Source organism: Scyliorhinus torazame, chromosome 18 (genome assembly GCF_047496885.1).
Source record: "Scyliorhinus torazame isolate Kashiwa2021f chromosome 18, sScyTor2.1, whole genome shotgun sequence".
NCBI lineage: Eukaryota > Metazoa > Chordata > Chondrichthyes > Carcharhiniformes > Scyliorhinidae > Scyliorhinus > Scyliorhinus torazame.
In genome coordinates, this window is record NC_092724.1 from 92,439,206 (window position 1) to 92,451,281 (window position 12,076).

Below are 12,076 nucleotides of genomic sequence, written 5' to 3' on the forward strand. Positions count from 1 at the left end.
CCAACCTATCCAAAAACTGTTCCATTGCCAAGTCATCCTCTGGAGGCTCAGATTTGTAAAGCTCCCAGGGGGAAAGCTCAAAGGTCCCATTAATCTTATCTGGAGCAGTAATCAACGAAGTTGGCTGACCGCCTTCCCGGCCGATTCCAGCTCGAACTCCAATTAGCCCCTTCCTCTTTGTTAACAATTCCACTGTCGGAGTCATGGAATATTGTCGGTCCACCTCCAAATGGAGTCAACGAACCTCTGCCTTTTTGCCCTCCTAACTTTATCCCTGTGGGCCTTATATGAAATTACCTCCCCCCTGATCACCGCCTTCAACGCTTCCCAGTACGTGGAAGGTGAAACCTCCCCATTCTTGTTAGAGCCTACATAGTTTCACAAAACCTCTCATCTACAAGTAGCATTGTATTCAACCTTCACATAATATGGGTCATGGTCCGATGTTACAATCGCTCACCACCCGCAGGAGTAACGATTTTCCCACCAAAAAAAATCTATTAGGGAGTAGACTCAGCGCCCGTTTGAGAAGAAGGAAATCTCCCTCGCTCTCGGGTATCTAAATCTCCACGGATCCACACTCCTCCATCTGCTCCATGAACATTGTCACTCCTTCACCATCCCTGAAGTTATCAAAGTAAGAAGTTTTGCAACACCAGATTAAAGTCCAACAGGTTTGTTTGGAATTACTAGCCTTCGGAGCGCAGCTCCTTCATCAGGTGAGTTGAGTTAGTGATTCCAAACAAACCTGTTGGACTTTAACCTGGTGTTGTAAGACTTATTATTTTGCCCACCCCAGTCCAACGCCGGCATCTCCATATCGAAGTTATCAAAGACTTGGGATTCAACCTATTCATCCTTGAGTCCAATACACAATTGAAATCTCCTCCCATGATCAGTTGCTGCGAATCTAGCCCAGGTTGGCTGCCAACACCATCCTAATAAAGTCCGCATTGTCCCAATTTGGTGCAAATATGTTCACTAAAACCACGAACACCCCACTCACTATCACGTATCACCCTCCAGGGTTCATCAAAATACTGGCTGCTGAGAGACATGGGACTGGATTCTCCGTTTGGGAGACTAAGTTCCCATGTTGGCGTGAAAACAATGGAGTTTTATGCCAGGAAAACTGGCGGAAAATGGCCACCTGCTCCGGGAGCAGGGAGGCAGTGTAGAGCTTCCAGCTCATGGCGGACGCAGCCCGTAGACCCCGCCCGCAAAAATAGCCCCCCCTTCGGCCAGCTCGCGCGCCCTGGACAGCCCACCACAATGCCCCCATCCCCAAATAATGCACCCCCTGCCCACGGATCGGCTCTCCCCTAACTGTGGCAGCGCTGGACTTAGTCCACAGCCGCCACGCTGAGTTCTCAATGGGTGAGACCACACGTGTCCCACGCCGTCGGGAATTTGACCAGTCGGGGGCGGAGCATCGTCGGGTGGGCCTCAGGCAATTTTCAGGGGGCGGGGCATTGCGAAAGCGGCACCACCCCTGATTTTGTCATCATCGGGCATTCTCTGCCCTGTCGCCGAACATGATTTCGGCTTCGAGGATTGGAGAATCCAGCACATGACGTAGTCACCACGCAGGCGTATGGAACCATTATTATGGGCCAGGGTTTAGAGAACCCCAAAGTATATCATGGAGTTCACCTGACCCGCAACTTTTAATAGATTTTGTTTATGGGGAGCACAAGGCCCCACTTTGCAGGTGTAGTGGAACAGAGAACTAAAAGTATTTTTAAACAAAACAATGTTTATTCTATGAATCCAGTTAACATTTTATAAACGCACAGTAAACGGTTTAAACTACCAATACACAACTCCACAGATACAATACCCTACAGATAACCATTAATAACTTCCAAAACAACATCCATAAGTTAAACCCTTTTTAAATAAAGACAGCAGGTTTAAATTCTCTACAGAAACAGGTATTACTTTGAAATCATCAGTGAGCTGAAGACATTCTTTAGCTTGTAGAGAGAGAGATCATTACACGACTGTTTGCTTTGAATGCAGCTCTCCAACTCTGAAAACGAAACCAAAAATACACTGCGGCTGACAGCTCAAAAACGAAAGTAAAAGACAGACAGACTACCCAGCTCCACACACACACTGACATCCCTGCAGCTATTTGATAAACACCCATTTCTTAAAGATACATCCACCTGACACCATCAAACGTTAACACGGGCATCACAAGGGCGGCCCAGTCGCCGAACTGAATAGGGCAGTTAATGCCTAGACTCTCCAAAGGGTCCAGTTCAGCATTCACTTTCAGCCGTAAAGCGTACGGGACTGGTCGAGCATGGAAATAGCAACTTTGTGCCAGACGGTCCACTATGATCCTGGCCACCGCATCAATTATCATCCCTAAACCGTCCTGAAAGACCCTGGGAAACTTTGCCAAAATCCTTTCTGGGCCATTCGGGCATATCTGGCAGATTCTCTGCCAGTCCAGTTTTAGATGTTGCAGCCAGTCACGGCCCAGCAAACTTGGTATGACCTCACGAACTACTACCAACGATAGACTCCCTGATTGTTGTCCGAGCATCACCGGGACCATGGAGATACCTACAATGGAAACAGTTCCCCAGTATATGTGGCCAGATAGGTGTTGGTGTCACAGAGGGCCAGCATTTGGAGGCTGGACTGGATTTTGTCAAATGTGCTGCGGCTGATTACGGAGACCGCCGAACGGTATCAAGTTCCATTTGTGTGGAGTGTTCAATAACCAACGGTGTCACCTGGATTGGGCAACCTCGGTGCAAATCATGCAGTGCAGTTGCTGATAGGAGTCAGCCTCATCCTCCATAGAGTATGCCCGATCTTGAGGGGGGGTGGGCGGTTACATCGGGAGGGTGGTGGGGGATGGGGCCTAGGTCCTGGTGCACTGACAGCTGCCTGTGACTGTCGCCTGGGCATCCTGATTGGGAGAGCTGTCTCAACGGCCATCAGGCACTCTTTGGCAGCACCCTCCATCTCTGCAGCGTGCACCCCATTATCGGGAGTCCTGTTCCTTGGGCTTTGGAAAGCCGGCCAGCGGTCATCCCAGACTTGGGAGCACCATCCCTTGAAGTTCTTGCACCCCTTGCTCCGCGGTCTCGTGGGAGCTGGCTATCTCTACCGCCTACAGCAAGGTTAGGTGAGCTTCGGCCACAGGTTTTCGCTGAGTCGCTGCATTGTGGATGCCGCAGATAAACCGGTCTCGTAGAGATTTGTTTAAGGTAGGCCTAAACTCACAGGTCCCACAAAATCACTCTTCAACTCCCCTTCAGCCTGGGTGGCCGTATGAAAGCTGAAACGGCAGACGAGAATCGGGAGGTTCGGGTTAAAGTGTTCCCCAACCAAGGCCACCAATTCGGTGAAAGACCGCAAATCCAGCGCATCCGGGGGGTCAGGCTTTCTATAATCCTGTAGGTAGGCCCACCGACAGCCGCCAAATGACCACAGTTTGCCACCTATCTGCGACAATTGCATTTGTCCTGCTGAAGTACTGCATACATTCGATATACTGGGTCCAGTCATCGGTACTCACATCAAACGTCTCCAACTTTCCAATATATGTCATCTCGGACGGCAGAATAGGGGTCTCAGGAGCCCTAAATGAGATGATTCAGGTACGTAGCACCCGGTTACTGCAGCAACTCCAGTTTAATCTCGTCGACAGTGTAGAATCCGATGGAGTGAACACATGGGAATGAATGTTTGGATACAAACAATTTATTTATTTTACAACTCACTCTTCAATCCCCCAAGGGTCTCCCTCCCCGACCTGTCTGTGTCCAGATCGGGGCTTTTATACTAAAATGCTCCCTCATGGTAAGACGAAAGCCCCACCCCATTTACCGGGGAAGCTCATATTCCATGAAAGTCATGGGGAGCCAGATAGTGCACACCCCCGTGACGGCCAGGGGGCCGTTAGAAGGAGACCTAGCTGGGCTCCAATCTACTCCGATTCCAGGCCTACCCAAAATGATCACTGTCACAACCCTCACACAAACCCATAAACGCAGAAACCTTCATTCCCAGCACGCTACTGAACCCCCAACCCCACCCCCAGACCTCCCACTCAACAACCCTCCCCGTCCCCACCGCTCCCTCCCGACTACGAATTTCAAATAACGTGCCCCCCCCCCCACCCTAAACAAAGAAAACCCAGTCAACCTAGGCGCGTGACCTTACCTCACAAACAAAACAGAAAACACCCCCCACCCCTCTCCCAGGTAACCAGCTGCCACCTTCTCCCCCTCTTCGCTCCCATACCAGCTAGCAGGATGACAAGAAAAAACCCAAACACCCCCTTTTCCGAATCCCTGATCAAATATCGTACATACTGGGAAGAAATAACCCACCCTTTGATGAAACAAGCACTCCATACTACCATGGGAAGGAAAAAAAGAAAATATGAAGATCACATAAAAAAGCAGGAAAGATGAATGTGAACATGTAAAATTCAAAACTCCATAATATCCAGCAAACACAATCAGATCTCTCTCAGTCCATTATTCCTCACAAAGTCATTTGCCTCCTCCGGCATATTAAATTAATGGTTTCTGTACTTGCATGTGACCCACAACCGAGCCGGCTGCACCATTCCGAACCGCATCTTGCTCTTGTAGAGCGCTGCCTTGGCCTTGTTGAACCTAGCTCATTGTTTTGCCAGTTCTGCCCTGATGTCTTGATAAATTTGGTTGGGTTGGCCCTCCCATCTACTCTCTCATGTGGCCTTCGCCCCATTTTTTGTGCTAAAACTTCTTTATTATTAACCCCATTAACATTGAAGAAAAACTTTTCAATTAATAGTTAAACAGTTCTTAAATACAATAAAGAAAGGCCTTTGAGATTACTTTCATATCTACTTCTAAAATTTCAATTCAGCAAAATCCACATACAGGTCAAATGTCACTTATTAATCAAGCTAACACTGAGTGGCTTACAGACTTATTCACAAAGTCCTTGGAGAGAAGTTTCAGAAGTCAGTCTGAGAAACACATCTCTCCTCAGAACGCAGAGCAGAACTTTAAAATGAAACTAAAAGCAACAGACACTGGGCAGGGCTGGTATACGAAACTAAAAACAGACCCAGCCCCTCCCATGAGTGACACCGTAGTCTGCCCAACTATTAACCCCTTAATCACAGCTTTAGCAGTCATATGATCTGGATATATTAACCTAAATTATTATACTGCAACAGATATATAATACAATATATTAAAAAATTTCCTACGTTCATCACAGGTCAACCAAAGCTCTGCTGCCCGTATCCTAATTTGCATCAAGTCCATGACCCATACAAAAGCAAAATACTGTGATGTAGGGTTATCGACATGAAATGGCAACTGTTTGCACAGATGCTGTCTGACTTGCTAGGTATTTCCAGCGCATTCTATTTTTATTTCAGATTTCCAACATCTGCTCTATTTTGTATTTATATCATTGTTCATCCATCACCTCTGTACTCGAGTCTGGGGTGACAAAGGGCAGGGTTTCAGCAGCAGATTGGATGGACTAAGATCAGCTGGAGTTGTGCAATGTTACAGACTGTGGAAGTAGGTCATCTTTGCATGGGACCAGGAGCTGAGAGCCCATATTTGGTTTGAATAGAATGACAAGGTTGCAATAGTTCTGGTTCAGCCTGAGACAGTGGCTGGGGAACGGACGGAATGACTGGATTTTATTTTGTACTGAAATCCAAGAATGCTGGCTTTTGGTCCACTCAATATTTAACTGGAAATGTTGCAGCTCACCCAGAGACTGGGTTCAAAGGTTGGGACATTACAGAGAATATAGAATTGAAAGCATTGTTGATAAAACAGTTGTATGTTTCCTGCCTTTGTAATTTACTCTTTTTGTACCTGCAGTCTGGGGGTTTCTACAGTGCCGAAGATGCAGATTCATACCCTACAACTGAGTCCATTGAAAAAAGAGAGGGAGCTTTCTGTGTTTGGACTGGGAAAGAAATACAACAGCTCCTTCCAGACCCAGTTGCAGGTGCCATGCAAAACGTAACCATGGCGGATATCTTTGCCTATCATTATGGTGTGAAAGGAAGCGGGAATGTCAACCCAGTACAGGTACTTCAAGAGAAAAAGAAATGCTCGAGATCTAAAATGTTAAAAAGACGAACTGCTGAAAATACAAAGATGTTTGTGCAGCTCTGATCAGAGCTGACATGGTCAAGTTAAAGAAATGGTACGGTAGCATACTCACTATTGAACTAGTAATCTAGTAACTAACAACTGATGACAAATCACCTTGAGGCCTGGACTAATGACCCAGAGACATGAATTAAATCCTACTGTGGCATTACAAATCTGGAATAAAAAATCTAGCATCAGTGTTGATGACCATGAAGTTACCAGATTGGGTAAAAAGTCCGTAGTCATAGAGTTATACAGCACAGAAAGTGATCCTTAGGCCCATTGTGTCTGTGCTGGTCATCAAACAGCTGTCTATTCTAATTCCATTTTCCAGCACTTGGTCCGTAGCCTTGTATGCTGTGGTGTTTCAAGTGCTCATCTAAATGTCCTCATCTTGTTTACTAATGTCTTTTAGGAAAGGCAATTTGCTTGTCCTCTCTTGACCTAGATGTGATTTCAGACCCATAGAGATGTGGTTGGTTCTTAACTGTCCTCTGAAATAGTTTAGCAAACTACTCATTTATACTCAAGGTGGTGTCTCATCGCCACTTTGTCAAGGGCAATTGGGGTGGGCAATAAATGCTGGCCTTGCCAACAATGCCCATATCTGTAAATAAATGTTTTTTAAAAGCTCCTTAATAAAACAATGAGTGAGGAAGACAGTCAAAAGGTCAAAAGTTTACATTTGCATAAGGGTCCACCCAAAAGTGTTAATCTTTCTGCTTCAAACTCTGACCAGTGCTATCTCTTGCACGTTGACCATGGAAAATGTCTTTGTAGCCCACTTCCTAACTACAGCTTCTCATTAGTGCTGGTGCTGTGGCACTCAGTATTGCATCTCCCGGCTCTTAAATTTGTACTGGAGAGAAAATCTTGTTTCACTGCTTTCTGCTTCCTCAATTGCTGTAAGTTTTGTTATTTTGCTATTAATAATGTAAAACCAAAGCATTCTATAAAAATTAAGGACAGTATGTATGATTTCAGCATCCTGGTCCGGATATCTCACATCCTCTACTTCTGCTTCATCAAAAGATTGCACTATGTCTTGTATTATGGGCCAGGGTATAGAGAACACCAAAGTATATCATGGATTCACCTGACCCACAATTTTTAATAGATTTTGGTTATGAGGAGCACAAGGGCCCACTTTACAGGTGTGATGCAACAGAGATCTAAAGTATGTTTAAACAAAAACAATGTTTATTTTATGAATCCAGATAACATTTTATAAACACACAGTAAACATCTTATCAACTACCAACACTGATAATCCCCACAGATACAATACTCTACAGGTAACCCTTAACTTTCCTAACCACATCCATAAGTCAAAAAACATTTTTTTAACAAAGAGAGTAGGTTTACATTCCTTACAGAATCAAGTTTTACTTTGAAATCATCAAGTGATCTGGAGATATTCTTTAGTAGGCAGAGAGAGAGAACACCTCCTTGGTTTGATTGCAGCTCCCCAACTGAAAATGAAACTAAAACTCAGACTGAAAAAACAGCTTCCAGCTCAAACCGAAAGTAAAAAGCCAGAAACACAGCTTAGCTTCACCCACACAATGACATCACTACAGCTATTTGATAAACACACGTTTCTTAAAGGGAGCCTCACATGACACTTGTTCCACAGTTTTAAAGCTCTGGGAGATTTCCCGATCTGGAACCATTCTTACAAATGTTTTCTGTTCCGTCTTATATCCTTCATAATCTTTATTTGCCTACACATCCTTTCGCAGGTTCAGTGCCTGGAACTGGACACACTACTCCAGTTGAGGCTGAAGTATTGTTTTATAAAAGTTCCCCATAACTTCCTTGCTTATGTATTCTATCTATCATTGTAACCGGTTGACTACCATTATTGGCTCAAGATCTTTTTTTGTCCAACCGTTGCAATGTTTCTGTTGTTCTTGACTGGTTCAAATCTCCCACAAATCAATCACTACTTGTCTTCGTGTCCACTTATTTCACTGCTTGTCACCAGATCTCTCACCTGCGTACCCCGAGACCATGAGCAAATCCAGAGGAGATACAACAATAACTGAATTAACATCGCAGTAAATTTGAAGAATGTGAAGGCACCTTCCAAAAATAAAGGACCTTTTCTTAACAGAGATCAGTATCATGATCGGTTTAAAAATAGTAATTGTGAGTCAGAATTGAAGGTGTCAGTGGAGGGCAGCCAAGGTTGCTTCAGATGCTGTACTCACTCATTAGCTCTTGCTAAGTACGTCAATCATTGGAAATAATAGCTGAAGGCAGAGTGCAGCATGACAGAAAGCAGAAAATAATCAGCCTCACATTAATCCAATCAGATTTTATACGCTCCTCTTGATCATTTTTAAATAAAAGAAGAAAGAGCTACATTTATATACCACTTTTTATGACCTTAGGACATTATTTCAAAGTGCTTTACAGTCAATTAATACGTTTAAAGTGCAGTTACTGTTGTATTGTAGGATATACAGCAGCCAATTTGCACATGGCAAGGCCCCACAAACAACAATATGATAACGGCTAGATATTCTGATCAATGATGTTGGCCAAGATACCTTGCAAAACTTTCCCTACTCTTCTTTGAAGAGTGCCCAGGATCTATAATGCTTACTGAGAGATCGATCGGGGGAGGCTTTGTTTTTATGCACCTAATTTAAGCTGGCCCCTTGGTTTTGTGAAGGGAAGGTCGTGTCTCACTAACTTGATAGAGTTTTTCGAAGAGGTCACAAAGATGATTGATACAGGTAGGGCAGTGGATGTTGTCTATGTGGATTTCAGTAAGGCCTTTGACAAGGCCCCTCATGGTAGACTGGTACAAAAGGTGAAGTCACACTGGATCAGGGTGGAGCTGGCAAGTTGGATACAGAACTAGCTAGGTCACAGAAGGCAGAGAGTAGTAATGGAAGGGTGCTTTTCTAATTGGAGGGCTGTGACTAGTGGTGTTCCACAGGGATCAGTGCTGGAACCTTTGCTGTTCGTAGTATATATAAATGATTTGGAGGAAAATGTAACTGATCTGATTAGTAAGTTTGCAGACGACACAAAGGTTGGTGGAATTGCAGAAAGCGATGAGGACTATCAGAGGATACAGCAGGATTTAGATTGTTTGGAGACTTGGGTGGAGAGATGGCAGATGGAGTTTAATCTGGACAAATGTGAGGTAATGCATTTTGGAAGGTCTAATGCAGGTAGGGAATATACAGTGAATGGTAGAACCCTCAAGAGTATTGACAGTCAGAGAGATCTAGGTGCACAGGTCCACAGGTCACTGAAAGGGGCAACACAGGTGGAGAAGGTAATCAAGAAGGCATATGGCATGCTTGTCTTCATTGGCCAGGGCATTGAGTATAAGAATTGACAAGTCATGTTGCAGCTGTATAGAACCTTAGTTAGTCCACACTTGGAGTATAGTGTTCAATTCTGGTCGCCACACTATCAGAAGGATGTGGAGGCTTTAGAGGGGGTGCAGAAGAGATGTACCAGAATGTTGCCTGGTATGGAGGGCATTAGCTATGAGGAGCGGTTGAATAAACGCAGTTGTTCTCACTGGAACGATGGAGGTTGAGGGGTGACCTGATAGAGGTCTACAAAATTATGAGGGGCAAAGACAGAGTGGATAGTCAGAGGCTTTTTCCCAGAGTAGAGGGGTCAATTACTAGGGGGCATAGGTTTAAGGTGCGAGGGGTAAGGTTGAGATGAGATGTACGAGGCAATTTTTTTCCACAGAGGGTAGTGGGTGCCTGGAACTCGCTGCCGGAGGAGGTGGTGGAAGCATGGACGATAGTGACATTTAAGGGGCATCTTGCCAAATACATGAATAGGATGGGAATGGGGGATACGGACACAGGAAGTGTAGAAGAGTTTAGTTTAGAAGTGCAGCATTGTCGGCACAGACTTGGAGTGCCGAAGGGCCTGTTCCTGTGCTGTACTTTTCTTTGTTCTTTGAAATTGCAGCACTCCCTCAGAACAACACTTGAGTGTAACCCTAGATTTTATCTGCAAACTACTGACTCACAGGACAGAGTGCTACCACTGAGCCATGTCTCGCAATTGGTGGAATTGGGTGGTATGTTAGCAAAAACATTTATGATAGTGCAATGTTTAATAAGGACATGGGGAGTCCACACCGTGTAAAATAAGAAACAAAGTTTTATTTACACAAACGATATGTACACTTCTTGGTCGATAGATCCCTACCGTTTTGATCGGTGCCTTACTGGCTGACCTTTTATGCATTGGTTAATTGAGATACCCTACGCTGGTGGGGGAGCTCGTACTTGCAAGGAGCTCGGGGAAGACGAGCATTCCTACCCTGTGGGATATAACGTGAAAAAATGTGAAGTTATCCACTTTGGTAGGAAAAACAGAAATGCAGAGTATTTATCAAATTATGAGGTATTGGGGAGTGTTAATTTCCCAGCGACCTTTGGTGTCCTTGTTCATGAGTCACTGGAAACTACTCATCCTGGTTTCTTTTAGTTCTTTCATGGGATGTGTGTGTAACTAGTAAGGCCAGCATTTGCTGTACATTCATAAATACCCTTAAGCTGAGTGTGTTGCTGGGCCATTTCAGAATGGAATTGAGAGTCAACCACATTGAGTGTGGGCTTAGAGTCGCAGGTAGGCCAGATCAGATAAGGATGACAGATTTCCTTCCCTAAAGGACATCAGTGAAACAGATAGGTTTTCACGACAATCAATGTCAGTTTCTTGGTCACCATTACTGAGATTAGCTTTCAATTCCGGATTTTATAGGAACTGAGTTAAACTCCAATAGCTGCCATGTGGGAATTGAATCCATGTCCCCAGAGCATTAGCGTCACAATTGCAACAAGCAATTGTTGGCCTATTTTGCAAGAGGATTTGAGTATAAGAATAAAGATATCTTGTTGTCATGTGCAGAGCCTTGGTGAGATTGCACAGTTTTGGTCTCCTTACCTAAGAAACGGTATACTTGCCAATGAAAATATGTTCCATTAGAGGGACAGGTAGTATTGAGGAAGCAGAGGGGCTGCAGAAGGACTTGGACAGGCTATGAGAGGGGTAAAGAAGTGGCAGGTGGAATACAGTGTGGAAAAGTGTGAGGTTATGCACTTTGGAAGGAGGAATGGAGACATAGACTATTTTCTAAATGGAGAAATGCTTTGGAAATCAGAAGCACAAAGAGACTTGGGAGTCCTTGTTCAAGATTCTCTTAAGATTAATGTGCAGGTTCAGTCGGCAGTTAGGAAGGCAAATGCAATGTTAGCATTCATGCCGAGAGGGCTAGAATACAAGACCAGGGATATACTTCTGAGGCTGTATAAGGCTCTGGTGAGACTCCATTTAGAGTATTGTGAGCAGTTTTGGGTCCCGTATCTAAGGAGAATGTGCTGGTCTTGGAAAGGTCCAGAGGAGGTTCAGAAGAATGATCTCTGGAATGAAGAGCTTGTCATATGAGGAATGGTTGAGGACTCTGGGTCTGTACTCATTGGAGTTTAGAAGGATGAGGCGGGATCTTATTGAAATTTACAGATACTGCGAGGCCTGGATAGAGTGGACGTGGAGAGGATGTTTCCACTAGTAGGAAAAATTGGAACCAGAGGGCACAATTGGAACCAGAGCGCACAATCTCAGACTAATGGGTCGATCCTTTAAAACAGAGATGAGGAAAAATGTCTTCAGCCAAAGGGTGGTGAATTTGTAGAACTGTTTGCCACAGAAAGCTGTGGAGGTGAAATCACTGAGTGTCTTTAAGACAGAGATAGATAGGTTCTTGATTAATAAAGGGATCAGGGGTTATGGGGAAAAGGCAGGAGAATGGGGATGAGAAAAATATCAGCCATGATTGAATGGCGGAGCAGACTCGATGAGCCAAGTGGCCTAATTCTGCTTCTGTGTCTTATGGTTTTATGGAGGGGGCGCAGCAGAGGTTCACCAGACTGATTCCT

General features: G+C 44.6%; 1 protein-coding gene across 3 annotated transcripts in view; it reads left to right on the forward strand.

Annotated features, from left to right (window-relative positions):
* Window positions 1-12,076, forward strand: part of spata20 (spermatogenesis associated 20) — a 763,436-nt gene that overhangs the window by 161,928 nt on the left and 589,432 nt on the right. For all 3 annotated transcript variants that reach the window (XM_072483047.1, XM_072483048.1, XM_072483049.1), the window contains exon 10: window positions 5,868-6,080. In XM_072483047.1, coding sequence (XP_072339148.1) covers window positions 5,868-6,080 — 213 coding nt within the window. The remainder of the gene's footprint in view (window positions 1-5,867; window positions 6,081-12,076) is intronic.